The sequence below is a fragment of the Aricia agestis genome, chromosome 2 (genome assembly GCF_905147365.1).
Source record: "Aricia agestis chromosome 2, ilAriAges1.1, whole genome shotgun sequence".
NCBI classification, from domain to species: domain Eukaryota; kingdom Metazoa; phylum Arthropoda; class Insecta; order Lepidoptera; family Lycaenidae; genus Aricia; species Aricia agestis.
In genome coordinates, this window is record NC_056407.1 from 22,013,023 (window position 1) to 22,033,458 (window position 20,436).

Here is a 20,436-nt window from a genome sequence, read left to right on the forward strand (position 1 = left end):
ACAAAAAATTAAAAAAAACTAGCGGTACTACGGAACCCTATATATTGCGCGTGGCCCGACACGCACTTGGCCGGGTTTTTTTTGTTTTATTATTTGCGGACACATCCTGTGGGCAATACACTAAAATCGTTGTAAACTCACTCATCTTATTGCTCATTGCCAATTGCTTATTGTGTTTATTTACAAATTAAATTTGTTAGTTATCAAAAATATTATTTACATTTTATTCACAGTTAACATTTAGTTTAAAAACATCATCAGTAGAATTTTCGGAAGCGTCTCCTCACTTCCATTCATTTCGTTATCTTCTCTTACAACTATTTTTATTTCAAGGCGGAACGGAAGCTATGTTATTGGGGACTATTTCCGAGGAGTCTTCTCCACTGTCCGTGTCCTCTTTGTTGGATGACTCCTCTGGCTCGTCTCTCATGAGAGCCCTGTACTTCTTGGCTATGAGCTCCCAGTCCACCACGTTCTCTATCCTCGTTGTGTTGCTGAAGCTCATCTGAGAGCCCAAAGGACTGAGGTGGACGATGGATAATCGCGTGGAGTCTGCAATTTACAAAATTGTAGTTGTTATGTGTTTAATGAAAAATTTAGGATAATCCATTATAGGAGATACTCTTTTAGCTTTACCGAGTAAGTTTAGTCTCAGAAATATTATTTTCGAAACAATCCCAAGTTGGAATCACTCTTAAAGGTAAAAAGTGGGCAAGTGTCAATGCACTTTTATTTAATGTATATCCTTTTCATCTTACTATAATTTAAGTTCCTCGGTTATTTTTGAATCTTAGAAAAGCCTTACCTTTAGGTACCACCTGTGCTCTCTTAACTTTAGACAACCACTTCGCTCCTGCCTTAGAGCGCGCGCTGAGCTGATCCTCACGATGCATGCCCACCATGTGGATCAAACTCGGTCGACTCTTCTTCGTCATTTTCTCCTGTTAATAATAATATATTTTACTAGCTGTCCCGGCAAACGTTTCTTTGCCATATAAAGTATTTCGCCTGTATTATTTTATTGAAGTGACTAAATAAGTATGTCACCATGGCAACGTCCATCGCTATCCCGTCGCACAAACTATGGTTGCCGTCAGTCTCTAGCTATAATAATTTACTATTATGTATTCAACAATTGCACTTATCAATATAAAAAGTACCCAGTAGCCGATTCTCAGACCTACTGAATATGCATATAAAATTTGGTAAAAATCAGTAAAGCCGTCTCGGAGGAGTACGGTGACTAACATTGTGACACGAGAATTTTATATATAAGATTTAACATATTCCTTGGAATTTGATTTTATTTATGTTCGAACTCTTCTCTCTCTCTAAGTCATGAATAATATGAGTGCTTGTAGCAGGTACAAATGATTATGTTGCACGTGTCCTTGTGCCATCGATAATCGCTTTAACGTCTCTTTTTACTTCTTTATTAGTTTTAACTAATTCCTCTCATTGAACCAATTTACCTTGCACCGATGAATCAGCCACATGAGCCACGTCGTCACGAGATTCAGAGGGGATGGGGCGGTGTTGGTGCGGTGCATGTTGCGAATCAACTTCGATAGACCATACTTCCACTCTATATCGGATTGTGCCTAAAATGCCACACGTAATTCTTTAGTACAGTACAGACAATGATATTGATGACTCTGAAAAACTACATATTCGACTCCAGACATGATACGGTTTGTAAATTCATATTTTGTAGGCTTATCTTCATCTTTCATCTCAAGATAAGTACATCTTAACTAAACACGTGTAGTTTTTTATCAGAATTACTGAAATCAACTTTATTATACCCGTACAATGCAAAGACAATTAAAGATAAACTAGCGACGTAAAATTTCCTGCCTTTAGTAGGTCAAGATCTATTCCGGTATTAAAAATTATCTCACACTAATTATATTATCAAATAGTGTGTTAATATTTGTAAATAAAATGTTCGCCTTTTAGATTAACGAATGGACAAGGTTCGCAATAGGTTTTCCTTTTTTAGGCTTCCGTACCCAAAGGGTAAAAACGGGACCCTATTACTGAGACTTCGATGTCTGTCCGTCTGTCTGTCTGTCTCCAGGCTGTAACTCAAGAACTGCTATAGCTAGAGTTCTGAAATTTTCACAGATTGAGTAATGAGTATATTGGTTGCCGCTATAACAACAAATACTAAAAACAAAATAAAATCAATATTCAAGGGGGGCTCCCATACAACGAACGTGTTTTTTTTTTGGCTTTTTTTACTCTATATCAATAATGGCAACAGGTAGGCAACTTGAATTTTTCTAAAAGTCCTTAGTTATATTATGTGTACTTAAATATTTTATAATAATATTAAAATAAAATAAAAAATTAAGGGGGGCTCCCATACAAAAAAAAAACAATTTTTGGCTTAATTTTGCTCTATAAATGGTAGGGAACACTTCGTGCGCGAGTCCGACTCACACTTGGCCAATTTTTAATAATAGTTGTTGTACAAAGAGTAGTTAATTACATAGTATTGCTATTACTTATATCTTTCAAACCTGAATTCTCTGGTAAGTGTCCGACATCATAGCGATAAGCAGATTTATCAGTACTACGACCGACACCAGCATGTAGATTCCGAACACAATTTTAAACAAGTAATTGGTCCAGGGCGGCTGCTGGTTGCTGTCGCTCCGGTGCACCTTCGTCTGCTCCGTCGTAGTCTGACCGAACACCGCGAAGAACAGCAGCTCGAACGATAAGATCGGATTCATGCTTACTGTGGACAAAGTAACGCAAGTTGACAGCAAAGTTACCTGGATTCGTTGGTAAGTGTCCGACATCATGGCAATGAGGAGCGTTATGAGCACCACGACGGATATCAAGAGGTATCCGCCGAAGACGAATTTGAAGAGGTACTGTGTCCACCAGGGCCGAGCGCTAGATATGTAGTTCAGGTCTGACAAGGTGATCTGGCCAAAAAGGGCGAAGAACGATTTCTCCAAAGCTTCGATCGGCGTCAAACTCGCTAGAAGACAATCGGAAGAGGTGGAGTATTCCTTTGCTCTACGATACCACCGGGTAGATTAATGCAGGATTTTCAATTGTATGCATCAATTTACCCTGAATCTAAAATCACATACATTTTAATTTGCTTCATATCATTTCTCTTTTACGAGTGTTCGCTTGTTATATCTCAAGCGAGTGCTTGAGGTCATCGAAGATGATACAAAGCAAATTTAAATCACATCTAGCGTTGTCGTTTGTTTCAAGCATATTCGTGTGTGCAAATTAGGGGGTAGATTGGTGTGAATGTCATGTATCGAATGTGGTTAGCAGTCGTTCCGTGTGCTTCAGATGTCTGCATTTTGTTAGCTCTGTTAAATTTGGTGATCCTGCATCAATCTACCCCTCTCCCTCTAACTGTGTCGCCACATAGATAGCGTGGTCACAACGACGGTGACACATTGAAGACATACAGCCAGGTTGTCAAACATAAAATACCTCAAGACACCGGTGAACAAACGCGGGAAATGCAGCCACTGCATGCGCAAATCAAACTTGCTCCATCAAATGCGGTGAGGTCGGCCACTCATTCCACTAAAACTAGACTTGTGACGCACCATGCATGTTCTGCTATGCACAAAAATGTATTTAATTCATCATCAACGTATGCGTAACATAATTATAACAGAACTTGCAAAGCAACAGATCTAAATCTATGTTAATCATAAGTTATATCTTTTAGACATTATTATAATATTAAACGTGAAAAAATCGCAATGTTGTATCTTACAGGTTCTCGATTACTTTGATGGTGATGCTTGCATAAAATAAATCGTTCTCTGTATTCCTTTGTACATTGCCCTCCTATCACGATTTGTAACTCTGAAGCTTGCAAGTGAATGGTTTTTACATAAAGAAGGATGATTTAAGCACATTGATGTTTTATAAAAAATAATTATTACGATTATGCAACACAGTCTACAAAATATAATCTGACCCTTCGGTTTTTTAGTAACTTACGACCGGATGGTCCCTGTTTTCTGCGATAAGATTCTCCGGTAGGGACCAACTGAGAACCATAGGCCTGACGTTTTGAACGAAGGCTTATATCTAGTTTTAGAAATATAATATTAATATAAAAATAATGTTGAAAGTATTGTATGAATACCAATTTCAATCGTCCATTACTTGTCAATTTATGAGTTAAATTTTTCGTCCGAATTTTATTATTTTCAAATGATATTATTATGTGGTTATTGATGATATTGCGTAAAAAAAATTTTACGCAAATAACAAATACCTTATCTGACATCGAATATTGTAAAAATATTATTATTCTATTTTCGTTATCGTAACCTAATTTCTACTTTACTATTAGGCAGATAAAATCTTACCGTCTGAAAACAGCTTTTTCCGAACTTGTCTGGCGTATTTGTTGTCTTCTGGTTTGTTCAAGTTTCTGAACGGCTGATTCAGAGCTACAATATGCATCGAGAAACCAAATACAAAGATAGCTAGCACAGCTAAAAATCTGCCTAAATCTTTCATTAAATCCCCGATGATGATCGCCCAAGGGCCGAATAGATGGTGGAAAGACAAAAAGTCCATGATTTGTACACATGCTAGTAAAAAAGATAAGGCGAAACATTGATTTCTACAGTATATTAAAGTAGGCCAATATTTTGGTGTAACAAAAATCCATCCAACGACATGGACTGCAACTCCCACCATTCCCATAAGTAATACTGCAATTTTTATCCAACCCAACCCAGATTTGTCACTTGGATTTGTTAGTTCGAATAGCAAAAGCCCGCTCAATGCTATTAACAACATCCACTCGTACCATCTGGGCACTAAACTCTCCCTAAATATAGAATTGTATATTGGAGTTATTCCTACTAATGCTAATAAAATCATGAGATATATATGTGACGTCAAATATGACATGAATTTGATAATGGGAACCTTATTATACTTATGACCAAGTGGAAGAGAGAACACCATCCAAACGGGTGGACATATTATAAACATGAAAAAAAGGAACATAATTTTGATGCCGCTCCATTTGAGGCTTCCCCGCCAGAGTTCCTGCAATGAAGAAAATCATATATTTCATGAATAGTTTAGCACTGGATTAATTACTGGACTTGCTCAAGTTACCTATTTTTTACCTGCAGATATCTCTGGACGACGGTGTGGGCAATGACTTCTTTTTGTTCATTTTCTATAAGGACATCTAGAAACTCAATGTTACGATTGTCCGTTGCAGTTAAAATATGACCAGCAGAATCGGCACCAGCAGCTAAAGCTAACAACTCCGTTGCCATCGCTTCGCACTGCTTACCGGCTGCTATAAGGTCTTTGGCACGCTCCTTTTCCTGAAAAAATCATAAAAAGATATTTTAACGTACTGTGTATTAATACGCGAATATTCCAGTGTTATGATATTAAATTAAAAATAACATACCTTGGTTGATAAAGTAATATACAGATTTGACAATTTTGCAGCTGTGTCCACAGGGGCTGGTGAAACAAGCACAAATTCTTCTATCGGTATATTGTTATGATTTTTTGAACAAACCATGAGATTGTAAATAAACCTTTTGTCGTCCATTAATGATTGAGTGTCATGTTCTTTATGTAATAAATATTCTAGTACATCATTATGATTCTCAGATGCTGCGAACCAAATTGGAGCGCAATTAAGGTTTGTTTCGCTTTTAGGTGAGGCTCCGGATTCGCATAAAAGTTTTACAACATTAAGGTGCCCAGCTTTAGCTGCGCAATGAAGTGGGGTCCATCCATTTTTATCCGTGGCATTTATTTCAGCTCCTTGACCGAGCAAGACTTCAACCATTTGATAGTGGCCATGAGTCGATGCTATGTGCAAACCAGTTTTTCCATGACGATCAGTACTTTGCAGTAACTCCGCAGATCTACTGAGTAGTAATCCGACGATCGACATGTGACCACCAAAACAAGCCAAATGAAGCGGATTATATCCCTGCAAACATAATTTAATTATAACAATATGCATTAATCTTTGCCATGCTTTAAACAAATCATATAATTTATGTAATTACATTTTCATTTGTAGCCGCATCAACTTGAACACCAGCTGAATTCAATAGTAACCGTACGACATTCTCGTTACCATTGTAAGCCGCTAAATGTAATGGTGTTAGACCTGATTCTGATCCCAAAATAGGTACTAAAGAAATTCCGGTCGGTGCTTCAGACTTTACGGTACCGGGCACAAAAGATAAGAGTTCTCGTACAGTTTCTACAAAAAAAGACAAAGAAAAGTATAACGTTATTTGTATACGACAAACGTAAAAATACGTAAATATTACATAGTACTCATTATTTATAGTAAACCTGCTAAAAAGTACCTGCTTGCCCGTAGTAGGCTGCGATATGCAATGGTGTTAGCCCTAACTTTTTGCTAGATATTCTCAGAGTGTTTGTCGATCGCATAACATCAAGTACATTTGTATGACCATGTTGTGCTGCTAAATGTACTGCCGTAAAGCCTTCTTTATTTTCATCTGTACAGGAAGCACCGGCTCTAACGAGAATTTTTACGACATCTGCGTGTCCACCTTCTGCAGCCAATTGTAGTGGTGTGGAGTCATTTAGTCTATTTCTCGCAGATATTACTCCTGTTCTGTCAAATTTCATAAGCTCTTCAATAACTTTCACCGATCCTTGTATAGCTGCTATATGCGCACAAGTATTTCCATCTTTAGTTGTTGCCATTACTAAATTAGGATGCTGTTGTAAAAATAACTGTACTACTTCTGAATGATTGTTTTGCGCTGCAACGTGTATAGGCTTCTGTCCCAACTCGTCTGTCGCATCAATATTGGCACCAAGTTCTAATAATAATTTGCAAACATCGAGTTGACCACTAGCTGCTGCTAAATGTAATGGCGTTTGTTTCTTCAGTGTTAACACATCAACCATTGCGTTATGATCTCGGATAAGAAATTTTACTAAATGTGTATATCCATGCATGGCTGCTAAATGGAGCGCTGTCCGACCGTTTCTTGATTTAGAATTTATAAAAGCTTTGTTAGTAAGTAAAGCATCACACACTTGTAGATAACCATGCTCTGCCGCTAGATGTAACGCAGATCTGCCCTCAATATCAAATACATCAACCCTAGCATGATTCGAAAGTAAATTATTAACTAGTTCCATGTGACCTCTATTACACGCTATAAGTAAAGGCGTCCATCCAATTGAATTTTGCCTATTTAGTGCTCTACCAACGTCTGCTGCAGACATGTCAGATATCATTTCTGTAAGAACATCATTATTTCCTGCTATCGCACAAAAGTGAAACGCCGTTTCATGATTTTCTTTAGTCACCAAAGAGACATCAGCGCCATGTTCCATTAAACATTTTACAACTTCTCTGTCCGCAGAAGGTATTTTAACTTCGTCTTTGGTTATTTGTGCAGCAAAATGTAGGGCACTAGCTCCATGCTCATCAACAGCGTCTATGTAAGTCGAAGAAACTTTTTCGCCTTTACGTTCTTTAATAAATTGTAACAAATACCTCACTACATCTGGTTTGCAACTCCGACATGCCATTTGTAAAGGTGTTTGACCATTCTGTAAGCATACAGTTTTAAAATATTTAAGGTATATATAAATTATAATATTATACTTGATTTTTGACAGCGAATTATATTAGCAATGTAAATTCAATTGAACTGAAACTTACTTTTGTTTTCCTTAGTGGATCACCACCATCTTCTAAGAGCAGTATTAGCGTAGCTAAGTTCCCATATTTAGCAGCAACATGAACTGGTGTTTGTCCATCTTCGGTTGCCTTATTTGGTCCAGCTCCAGATTTGAGGAGCATAAGGGCACATTTATCGCCTGCAATATAAAAAAATAAGAAACGTTATTAAATGTTGCTATATTTGCATGATGAGATAGTTAGCTTTTATACAAATAAAAGGTAATAAAAGGTCTCACCATCAGGTATTCTCGCAGCAATATGTAGTGGTGTTTCCCGTTGTTTTCCTCCACGTATGTGGACGTCTGCTCCATATCCTAAAAGTGTTTCAACAACAGCTGGCTTGCAGGACTCTACAGCTATGTGGAGAGCTGTGTAATTGTCCTGTACATAAATATATTTTAGTGCAAGAACAAAAACATCATAAATTATTTATTAAAACAATGTACATCTTGTGAATAATTATCATGAGCTACCAAAGTATCATTATAGAGCTCGAATTAAACAATTTGACCAAATTACAAGCTTTTTCGGAATATAAATGTCTAGAAACTTACATTGGTGGTAACATCTACACTTTCGCCTTTCTGCAATAATGTGTTAATGATACCAACGTGGCCGTACCTCGCAGCCGTGTGGATACTTCGGGCACCATCCTGAAAGTATTTTTTTCGTAATGAATTCAAATATTTTTAGGCTTGAGTAACTTTTAATTTATTCAAATACTTTACCTTATTAGGCATATGGAGATAAACGCCTTTTTTGAAAAGCATCATGGCGCAATCCGCGTGGCCATTTAGAGAGGCGATGTGCATGAGTGTACTTCCATCTTTCGTCCTTTCAAAGATCGATGCTTTGAATTTATCAGCTAGGAGCTCTATGATAGTGGCGTGTCCGTTTTCAGCCGCTAAGTGCATTGGTGTTCGATCTGTGGAAACAACAACATCGTTTAGTGAGTTTCCCTTGTTGCTGGCTACATGTGCATTAACTTTTTAATAAGTCTCTTGTAAACCTATTTTACTCCAAACTGTTTGAATATTTAAGCAGTTGTGATCATATTACTATTACAATATAACATTATATAAGTGAAGAATAACTTTAAGGCAATTACACTGACCTTCATTATCAGCAATCGCAGCATTCGCTCTTACTCCATAGAAGTATTTAACTAGAGGTTCATCTCCTTCCGCGGCTGCTATATGCAGTGGAGTCTGCCCTGCGCCGTTCACTGCGTCTATTGCTGCACCGTAGTCTACAAGTATCCTCGTCATATCCACGTCTTTTCTTCTCGCTGCCAGATGCAACGCGGTGTCGCCGAGAGGTGTTGATGCCTGAGTAGCAAAAAAATCTCTTTAAAACTGGATATTTTTCCTTCCGTGTTTGTGCCATTTTATTAATAAAATATAGTCGTAACAAAATAACTTAGCATAACTTTCAAATTATTATTAATAATAGAAGAAACTAAAGTAATTTAATACGAATCGAAAAATAAGCACTTTTTATGAAATTTGAAACTCGAGAAATTATTGTTTCAATAATTTAAACTATTGTTCATTGAAATTGAATGGTTACACCGCTAGGCAAATTAGCAAGTTAAAGTTAAGAGCAATTAAGTTAAACATTAATGTACTTAAAATTTTATATTATTAATCTGACATTAAGTTTCAATCTAAAATGATTACCTTGAGTTGATCCGCCGTCTGCGCACTAAGTAACTCCCGGACCATGCTCTGGTTCCCCGCCTCTACCGCTAGCAGCAGCGGGATCTTACCCCTCTGGAACACCATATCGTGTATTAGCTTTTTCCATTCTTTTTGCCTCGCCCGCTCCTTATTCAACTCGAGAAAACTTAGTTCGAGTCTTTGCAAATCTCTCGGCAGCAAGTTTGCAGGTGGACTGCGGACGTTTGTCCGATAATTTGGATTAGCGCTCAAAGGAGAGTCTTTCTCATTTTCCGACATTCTATCTGTTTCCGCTTTGCCAATTCGAAAAGATGCATTCGATGCAGTGTCTATGCACGAACTACTCACGCTAGTGCAGTATGCGATCGCACTGGCACTACAGCCGTCACATTACAAACGATGTTTCGAACTTATTGCAAATTCTGTAGGTTTACTTATTTGATCGATTGAAAATTGTTTTTAGCATGCAACAAGGAAAATTTTGCACCTCGATTCAATATACGTACTTGATCCTCCATTATGTATGTGCTGACATCGTAGAGCAAACTAGCCCTAGTCGTGTCGTGGAAAGGACTGAGTCTCATTGTATTAAAATCGGTAATTTCGAAATTCAACGTCAACGCTAACTAATATTCCGCTAGTGATTTGCATTGTAAATTTCGCGGTGGGGTTTAGCTAGCTAAAGCTCGACGGATAATTAGCTAGTTTCTATTCATTTCTGCTGTGTCGGAATGTCGTTAAAACGAAAGCCTTGTAACAGTTAGCCGTATATTAAATTCGGGTGCGTGATGATGCGGTTTGGGGGATGATCGATCTTGTGTTTGAGGAATTTTTATCGATGGAAGTTTGTTTACGTCTAAGTTTTAAGAGGTGATTGTCGGGGACGTCGGTGCCAGGCGAGGGCTGCACGCGAGCCTCGTGACCACTGCTGCAGTGAATCATATACTATCACATAACTTGTCTATATACAATAACAACAGAATTGATTTGATTTCGTAAATATTATATTTATTGTTTTTCGTTTGCAATTTCTTAATGATTTTCATCATTCTTCAAATTTCGTTGTTTTTAGGCAAGCGAGATTAAGAGTTGCTGCACGATACGACATGTTTTTAGGGTTCCGTACCTCAAAAGGAAAAAACGGAACCCTTATAGGATCACTTTGTTGTCCGTCTGTCCGTCCGTCCGTCTGTCAAGACCCTTTTTCTCAGGAACGCGTGGAGGTATGAAGCTGAAATTTATATCAATTACTCAGGTCTACTGTCCCTTGAAGCTGTGAAAAAATCAAACTTCTAAGCCAACGCAATCAAAAGATACAGCCGTTTATGCCGCAAATTTTCGACACTTGCAAGGGAATCAAAACCTACAGGGTGCTTCCCGTGAACTCAGAATCTTGAAATTTGGTACGAAGCAACGTCTTATAGCATAGATAAAGGAAAAATTACGAAAACCATAAATTTTTAGTTACATCACATAATATATTTTTTTTTAATAATTTTAAACTTACTACCCATTTCCTCATAAACGCGTAGAGGTATTAAATTGAAATCCATACCAAATACTCAGGTCTATAATACCTTTAAGCTGTAACAAAATCAAACTTCTATGTCAACGCAATCAAAAGAAACAGCAATTTAAGCTGCATATTTTGAAACTCGCAAGTACTCGCAAGGGAATCAAAACCTAAAGGGTACTTCCAGTCGACCTAGAATCTTGAAATTTGGCATGAAGCAACGTTTTATAGCACACATAAAGGAAAAATTCCGAAAACCTTAAATTTTTAGTTACATTACAAAATATATATTTTTTAATAAATATAAACTTATTACTTTTTTCCTCATGAACGCGTAGAGCTATCAAGTTGAAATTCATATCAAATACTTAGATCTAATTGCCTTTAACCCGTGAAAAAAAAAAAATCTAAGTCAACGCAAAAACGCAAAACGCAAAAGTACAACCATTGATATTTTTGAACCAGATTTCTAAATAGTGACTAAAAAACTTAGTAAATAAATAACTTTAATAAAAGAACTTTCGCAAGTCTGCTGCAAGGCTAGTATAAGTGTTTCAGTTATATTATAGATAAATGATATGTGTTAATATAAAATAAAGGATTACTTAAACGATAAAGAGATCTTTGTCTTAAATTTATGCTCCTCCATCTTTCCCCATTGTAATGTTATGAATTTCATTTTGCAATAAAAATACCATAGTTATGACTCGATTGTCGTAATGAACGAACTTTGTAAACCTTGCAGGTTTGTACGGAACCCTCGGTGCGCGAGTCCGACTCGCACTTGGCCGGTTTTTTCTATAATAATAATAATTTATTTGCGATCATAAACAAATCTAAATCTATGAGACATTTGAAAGACCTTTGGAATTCCTTCTTTACACCAGTTTCTTAAGTATTATCAGTAAAATTATTGACATTATCTACAAATAAAACACAGATACCTATTATAATTAGAGTTCCTGTTAGACAGATATTTGATAACTTACACCATCAGTCTTCAGTCGTATGTCCTTGCCAGCGGCAGCCAGCAGCGCCCGCAGTATGCTCGTGGCGGTGCCTGTTTGTCTGCTGGCCACCAGGTGTACTGCGGTCTGCTGTCGACTCTGCAATTTGTTTATGTTATATTACATCACAACCTTTATGCCCACGACAATCCCCTAACCTATTCCCTTTCCTACCCTCCCCATTCCCTTCCCTTCCCATCTCTACTATTACTACCCTATTCCCTCTTAAAAGGCCGGCAACGCACCTGCAGCTCTTCTGATGCTGCGGGTGTCCATGGGCGACGGAAGTTGCTTTCCATCAGGTGACCCGTTTGCTCGTTTGCCCCCTTATTTCATAAAAAAAAACATAAGAATTACTTTTTTTATTAGGGCAAAAATTGCCATTAGGCAATTTAGGTAAATTATCAGCTCTTTGACTAGTGAATATGGATATAATTCTTTTTTGTCAACTAAAATATAATTTCTAGTAAACAGGACTCGCTTCGCTTGCTTGCTATTCCTCAAAAATAAAAGCATTAGCAGCTGTAGAGCTGTAGGTGGCATCTATAGGTGACTATACTTGCTGAATGCTGGGTGACCTCTAGATCTCCCAATATACATATTTTAGATTTTCTTACATAATTACATATATTATATACAGTTGGATATGAAAGGTATATAAAAGTCATATTTTACTCACGCCACCGGTCGCGAAAGGGTCGACTCCTCTCTTCGACAGCAGCAGTTTGACCACGTCCTCCCTCGAGTACATGGCGGATAGGTGAAGCACATTGTAGTTGTCCTGCAAGTGACGATAACCTTTATTGATTGTGAAAGAACCTTATTTTTCCTACTTAAATTCCAATTATAACAATCTTTGTTTGTAATTAAAATAATCTAAACTTTAGATTGAACTATATTTAAAATCATGTCAGATTCTCGTGAACAATGTAGTGGCTAACTTCCAGTGTTGTTTGGTTTAAACTGAAGGGAAAATCAGAACGTGGCTAAGAAGCACACTTAGGCAGTTTAATTACTTAATAATCACTTTTACGTAAGTGTTAAAGTTTTCAGTTCTTTGTGAATTGGCTAGCTTCCAGTGGCAATTTTTGAAATAATACGTCCTTTTTCTGGCGCAGTCAATTTAAGGTCATTTAAGTGATCTAATCCGTGGCTCAATGGTTAGAGTGTGTGGCAACTCAAGCCGGGGGTCGTGGGTTCGAATCCCGCCGACGGAACAAAAAGTTTTTCAATGTTCCTGGGTCATGGATGTGTATTAAATATGTGTATGATATAATAAAAATCTTAAATATATGTATAGTATAAAAGTATTAAATATATTTCCGTTGTCTGGTACCTGTAACACAAGTCCCTCAGATACTTAGCACGGGGCCAGACTGACGTGGTGTGAAGCATCCACAGATATTATTATTATTATTAATCATAATATCTTAGTGAAACCGATATAATCAAACGGTAATCGGAAAACCTACTTGACCTAAGTCAAGAAAGGGGATAATTGTTTTAGCCTCTTCTCTAATCATGTATAAATCCCGGATGTATAATAATTATGTTTGTTTAATAATAGCTCCCCACACCGGTTTCGGTGACGGTGGCCGGTTTCATTGAAACCAGGCCAGCTACGCAGGAGTAATTTTATAGTGCCCAAGTGTGTGCGCAGTACACAAGAGCACTCTCTATTCCTTTACTCTCATAACCCAGTGGGACGGAAGACCGACACGACCGGCGAGAGATCAGGCGCAGGACCGACTTTTTACATGCCCATCCGACGCAAGGATCATCTGACTTGTCAGACAATCAGGTGATCAGCCTGCATCGTCCTAACCAAACTTGGAAATAACATGTTTCCAACGCGGGAATCGAACCCACGACCTCCGAGTCAAGAGTCACGCTCTATACCACTATACCACGCAACACGCAGACACCACGGAGACGTTAATGCCTCCGTGGTGTCTGCGTGCTGCGTGGTCCTACGTGCGTGCTGTCTTTTCTTTAATCTTATATCTTTAAACGAGCAATTCTTGTATATATATATATATATATATATATATATATATATATATATATATATATATATATATATATATATATATATATATATATATATATATATATATACAGTGTGTAACAAAAATAAGTGATAATACTTTAGGGTGTGTACGTGTTCCTTGTAGAGAGTTCACTGTGAAAGTAGCAGCGCTGCAAGACGATATTTATTTTTCACTTTTGTATGGGGAAGGGCCCGAGCGTCACGAGTTTCCCTATACAAAAGTGAAAAAAAAATTTGGTCTTTCAGCGCTGCTGAAATATATATATATATATATATATATATATATATATATATATATATATATATATATATATATATATATATATATATATTATACTATTTTGTTGGCGACTAATTGTTTTAACGACCAGCAGATGGCGTTATTAAGTAACACGAAGTCAATGAGTGTTTGCTATACCGAGCAAAGCTCGGTCATCCAGGTACTATTTTTTAATATCTAAAAAGGTATTAAGTAAAGGTAAAACCTAAATTTGCTCAAAACACTTTTTTCATAATCATTATAGTTCGTCTTTTATTCAAGTAAACTCGGCGATGATTCCGCGCCGTCCTTCTTCACCTGGCATATATGAAAGACGGGCGTGAGTGTGAAGAGAGAAGGACGATGTTTGATTTTTAGAGTCAGGTGAGCTCATAAGTATAATTTGCGTATTCGGATATGTTTCAAGTTTTGATTATTATGAGATGTGATTTAGGATTTCCTGTCCGTTGTGAAAGAATCGCGTGTGATTGATATCGTTGTTCGAGTAGGTTCTGTTGATTCGGAATTATTATTATTTAACTTTGTCCCTGTAGTTTGTGCGTTGCGTGCTCAGACCTGATTATAAGCGGTTACGCTCTTGATAATGTTTCGTGTGATTCAAGATGGTGATTCATAAAATACCTTCAGTAGATTTGGCCCTTTAGATTTTGACGTTCAGGCTTTCTACTTCCCTATACATTTGCTTCACTCGATATGTTGACGCCAAGTATCTCAATGCTAGGGGAGATGGTTAAAGATGTGCCCTCGAAACGAGGATATACGACCATTGGTGACTTTTTAGTGGTGAACGCGCAGACTTGTGTCTTGGCGGGGTTGAATTGGACCAAGTTACGCCTACCCCATTCAGAGACCTTCCCCAATGAATTCTCCACCTTAGACACAAGTTCGTTTCGACTCTCAGTGACATTTTGCCGAGAAATATTGGGGGAGCCGGTATATACAGCATCACCTGTACTATCATCCGCATAGCAATGAATGCCGTTGGTCTGTAACATGTCATTGATATGCAGTATGAATAGAGTAGGCGATAGCACACAGCCCTGAGGGACACCAGCATCAACGGACTGAGTTTCCGAGCATTCGCCGTCAACTACGACCTTTATGCTTCTGTCTGCTAAGAAACTAGTGACCCACTTACATAATTTCTCGGGCAGCCCGTATGATGGAAGCCTTGATAGTAGCGCTTTATGCCAAACCCGATCAAAGGCCTTCGCAATGTCCAAACTAATAGCCAATGCCTCTCCCTTCGACTCAATTGCCTGAGCCCAACGATGAGTCAGGTACGCCAAGAGATCACCAGCCGAGCAACCCTTACGGAACCCGTATTATTTGTCGCTTAGTAATCCCTGGCCGTCCAAATACCGAAGAAGCTGGCTATTGATAATGGATTCCATTATCTTCGAGAAGAGAGAGGATATAGCGCTTGGTTTGTAGTTGGAAGGATTTGTGCGATCACCTTTTTTGGGGATCGGGTGCACCAAAGCTGTCTTCCAGGAAGCCGGGACGATGCCAGTGGAATAGGAGAGCTGAAGAAGACGCGTCAAGACCGGAGCCAACAACAAGGTTTCGCACCACTTTCATTTTTTTTTTGCGTGAAAGTTCATAGTCTTCATACTATTCATTTTATGATCAGTGTTTGTTGTTATAACATCGACAGAAATACAATACCTGAGAAAACTTTGCAAATTGGCGACAGACAGACGAACAAAGAGCAAAGTTTCAGCAAAAGGTTTCAAGTCAAAATAATTAATCACATAGGACGATTTTTTCTATATTATTAAATATTTAAAATTCGCTTCTAAAACTCGTCGTGCTTCGACAAAATTTGTTGAACAAGAAAACTGACTTGTAACAGCTGTAAACTACAAATATTCCAAACCATAGAGACAGTGCTCTTAAGCCTTACTTAATTTGTGATAGACTATGTAAAATTATCATCTTATCTCTGGTAAACATAACAAAAACTGTGGTGTATAATTTATGTTACGCTCAAAGACCGAAAACGCTCAGTGAGCGAAAAAATAGCTCACAACGCGTGTGGTCATGGAAATTCGTTAGGGCCCGCCCCCGCGCATTATGGTGCATTTTCACTGGTCGATAGGGCCCGCATGCGGGGTGCGGGAGATTTCTGAAACGCATGCCACGACCAATAAAAATACGCCATTAGTTGTCATAGACTCTCCATATGCTGTATACCGTACGAGTTAACGACTAATGAAAATGCGCCCTTAGGCGGCCAGGCCGCGCGGCTAGCGGGGCTAAAATGGTCACATTTAGCAATTCCTCTCAATCAATTCAGCAAATGAATTGTAAAAACTGTCAAACTGACAAATGTCAAATCAGCGGGGCTAAAATGGTCGCTTTGAAGAATCATGATGTGAATCATAATATAATTCATTTTTCTAAAATCGCAAAATGCAACTCTGCTTGCAATTCATTTCTGTATTTTTGTACTGATTTGACAGTTCAGTTCAGTTCAGTTTGACAGTTTCGACAATTCATTTGCTGAATTGATTGAGAGGAATTGCTAAATGTTACCATTTTAGCCCCGCAGTACAAAAATACAGAAATGAATTGCAAGCAGAGTTGCATTTTGCGATTTTAGAAAAATGATTCATATCATGATTCTCCAAAGCGACCATTTTAGCCCCACTGGTCGCTGTGGCCAACTAATTCTTCCATGATATGTGTGCGCGCATTACGCGAAATTCTTGTCGTGGCTGATATGCTATTCGTTTTTCTTAATTTGTTCTTGATTGATTAATCGTCCATAGATAATATGGAAGATTATATTTGAATTACCACGCGTATTACAAAATATTTTTTCTTTTACTAAATTACTGAATAACGTGTTTATCATTATTATTTATAAAATATCCATAGTTCCATACTATCCGTAATAATATTATTACTGTCTGTCTGTCTGGCGCAACTTGTAAATTATGATGTGACAAATTTTGCTGATTATCATAATTTTAATCATAATAATCGCTAGTTAGACGTAAAAGTCGGACGAAGGCGTCGATAAGCTCGATATACAGTAATTAAACAGGGTGTTATCTAAGCTAAGACCTAGTTAACGTGTATTTATGTCAGGGCAGAAATAATTTACCCTAACCTTGGGAGGTTTTTATGCATTTTGCTACCTTACCATCGTTATGACTTATTACTTCTGGCCAACATGAATCACTTTTTATCGCCGGCGAAGGGTTAAAAATGTTTATGGTTTTAATTTGTCCTACTCATTTTATTTTCCTACTAACAATTGTTACTTTCAGTATGCCCGGAGGCCCAATCCCCTCCCCTATTTCCTTCCCTACCCTCCCCTATTCCCTTTCCTACCCTCCGCTATTACCCTATTCCCTCTTAAAAGGCCGGCAACGCACCTGCAGCACTTCTGATGCTGCGAGTGTCCATGGGCGACGGAAGTTCCTTTCCATAAGGTGACCCGTTTGCTCGTTTGCCCCCTTATTTCATAAAATAAAATTCGTCAGTACCTACGTGCCGTTGATATTTGAACTCATTAACTATCTTACACGTACCCGACTGATTTCATATCCCGTTCTTGAAACGTTAACAAAGTTATCTACCAATTAAAAAAACTTAAAAAAAAAAACTTTTTTCTGAATTTATAGAAATGATTAGTAACAACATGTAAAAATTAGTTTTTACTGCTAAACTAACAGAATATAACGATTAAATTTAGTGGTTTGTTTCATGTCTAAACCATCAAAGAGAATAATATATCATCGTTACCTAAATTTGTGAACATAAAATCTAATAAAGGCAAAATAGAAAGATGTTATGTACTCATATAATTTTTTTTTCGTATACAAAATTTTTTTTTCACTTTTGTATGGGCAAGGGCCCGAGCGTCACTAGTTTCCCCATACAAAAGTGAAAAAAAATTTTGGTCTTTCAGCGCTGCTACTTTCACAGTGAACTCTCTACTGGGAACACGTACACACCCTAAAGTATTATCACTTATTTTTGTTACAACCTGTATATATATCCATCGCCCATGAACACTCGCAGCATCAGAAGAGCTGCAGGTGCGGTGCAAGAGGGAATAGGGTAATAGGGGAGGGTAGGGATGGGAAGGGAAGGGAAAGGAATAGGGGAGGGAAGGGAAGGGAATAGGGTAGGGGATTGGGCCTCCGGTAAACTCACTCTCTCGGCGAAACACAGCGCAAGCGCTGTTTCGCGCCGGTTTTCTGTGAGAACGTGGTATTTCTCCGGTCGAGCCGAGCAATTCATGCCGAAGCATGGCTCTTCCACGTAAACGTTTTTATACGTACTTAAACTTCTTTGAATATAAATATTTAGATAGGTAATTTATATTGCCATTTCTATGCGTTGTAAGATCTGCGTATTTATGTAACCACGAAGAGCACTAAATATAAAAATTGGTTTTACGAGCGGCGATGATTGTAAAAATGCGGTTACGTTGTGAATAAACGGTTCAAATTAAGATCACGCACGTGTGAGCCCTGCCCCTAATGTAGTTCAGTGATAGAATACAGACATAATAGAGAATTAAAAACTATAACTCATCAAAAAATATAAAGCTTATGTTTCCCGGGCCTTTAGTTAAACCGCAACAAATAATTATTTTGATAAGAAAATGAAAGACCCAAATCCTATAACACGGGTTTGCAATAAAATTCTGAAACTCTTGTGTCTGGACTCGTCACCATTGACGTGTAAACACACTTAGTTGCCTCTTGATCCAATTGTACAATTTACCTTACTATTAAGTTGTAATAATTATTTACCTTAACAGAAAAATAAATGTGGCTCTACGTGGCTACGTAAATGTATAATATTATCTACAGAGTAATAATCTACAGAAATCACGTGAGTACTCCCCACATTTGCATGGAATCATAGATGTTGTGTGGAAGGGCCTGTTGATTATATCATAATTGGTTAGGTATATCACATTTACTTGTATAATTATATGTCGATAACGCCTCCGTGGTCTAGTGGTATAGAGTGCGGCTCTTGACTCGGAGGTCGTGGGTTCGATTCCCGCGTTGGAAACATGTTATTTCCAAGTTTGGTTAGGACAATGCAGGCTGATCACCTGATTGTCTGACAAGTAAGATGATCCATGCGTCGGATGGGCATGTAAAAGTCGGTCCTGCGCCTGATCTCTCGCCAGTCGTGTCGGTCGTCCGTCCCACTGGGCTATGAGAGTAAAGGAATAGAGAGTGCTCTTGTGTACTGCGCACATACTTGGGCACTATAAAATTACTCCTGCGTAGCTGGCCTGGTTTCAATGAAACCGGCCACCGTCACCGAAACCGGTGTGGGAGCTATTATATTATTATTAATTATATGTCATATATATATTGTGTTCGCGTACGTAAGTGTAAACAATTGACTTGTCCTTATCGTAGCAAGTTTTGACTATGTGTAATACCATGTAACTGAATTATATTTCAGTAGGTATCTAGAAATTACTTTTTATTGATTGATTTTCGTGCGGGCGGTATCCACGATTGCAATTCGGTTCGGATTGGAAATCTTCGCGTTTATTGGCTGTCGCATTTGAAACTTAACGAAACTGAATAAGGCTGCGTTTCCAACGTAGATAACTCATCTTCGCTGCCAGGAATGTGTTGTTTAGAATAGCTGTGCTGAGCGAGTTTACGAAGGAAGCGATTCTATTGCGGATTTTCAATAAACTCCCCGCAACGAAGCTCCGGTGCAAGTTGCAACCGCATTCTATTTCCTGACGCACTATGAATAAGGCCCTAGGTTTTATAGTCCGTGCAATCCGCGAAGACGCGCCCTATTACTCCTCCTAATCGTTTATAGTATATGTATGCAAGCTTTCGCCAATGTTTGAGTGTAATCGGTACACACTAATTACCTATGAGTGCACGCGCATACTACAATTAATAGACTAATTAAGAAAAAGCGTCACGGTCAAAGGGAAATATGCTCACCCAAAAAGTGGTGGGGCGCGTCTTCGTGGATTGCACGGAATATAACAACTAATAAGGCACAAGCTGGAAATACCAGTGATCAGACTTAGCAAAATAAGTAAATCTTTTAAAGGTCAATGTATACGCCTTTTTTACTAAAAAGTGGCCCCGTGCGAGTTTCTTACGCCGGTTCTTCTCGCCGGGTTAGTTCCCGAACCGGTGGTAGGCAAAATGTAGTTCAACGTTCT

The 20,436-nt window shown here is 38.1% G+C and overlaps 1 protein-coding gene across 1 annotated transcript in view; it reads right to left on the minus strand.

The window, feature by feature from the left end:
• Positions 1-238: 238 nt before the first annotated feature.
• The window catches only part of LOC121735824 (serine/threonine-protein phosphatase 6 regulatory ankyrin repeat subunit A), a 49,902-nt gene continuing 29,704 nt past the window's right edge, over positions 239-20,436 (minus strand). Inside the window, exons 3-19 of the mRNA XM_042126788.1 lie at positions 12,605-12,706; positions 11,908-12,024; positions 9,406-9,498; positions 8,841-9,054; positions 8,455-8,651; positions 8,281-8,379; positions 7,963-8,107; positions 7,706-7,863; positions 6,366-7,593; positions 6,057-6,256; positions 5,441-5,977; positions 5,145-5,351; positions 4,368-5,061; positions 2,526-2,746; positions 1,473-1,601; positions 806-941; positions 239-552 (exon numbers count right to left, since the gene is read on the minus strand). Of these exons, the coding sequence (XP_041982722.1) occupies positions 329-552; positions 806-941; positions 1,473-1,601; positions 2,526-2,746; positions 4,368-5,061; positions 5,145-5,351; positions 5,441-5,977; positions 6,057-6,256; positions 6,366-7,593; positions 7,706-7,863; positions 7,963-8,107; positions 8,281-8,379; positions 8,455-8,651; positions 8,841-9,054; positions 9,406-9,498; positions 11,908-12,024; positions 12,605-12,706 (4,701 nt within the window). The 3' untranslated portion in view covers positions 239-328. The remainder of the gene's footprint in view (positions 553-805; positions 942-1,472; positions 1,602-2,525; positions 2,747-4,367; positions 5,062-5,144; positions 5,352-5,440; positions 5,978-6,056; positions 6,257-6,365; positions 7,594-7,705; positions 7,864-7,962; positions 8,108-8,280; positions 8,380-8,454; positions 8,652-8,840; positions 9,055-9,405; positions 9,499-11,907; positions 12,025-12,604; positions 12,707-20,436) is intronic.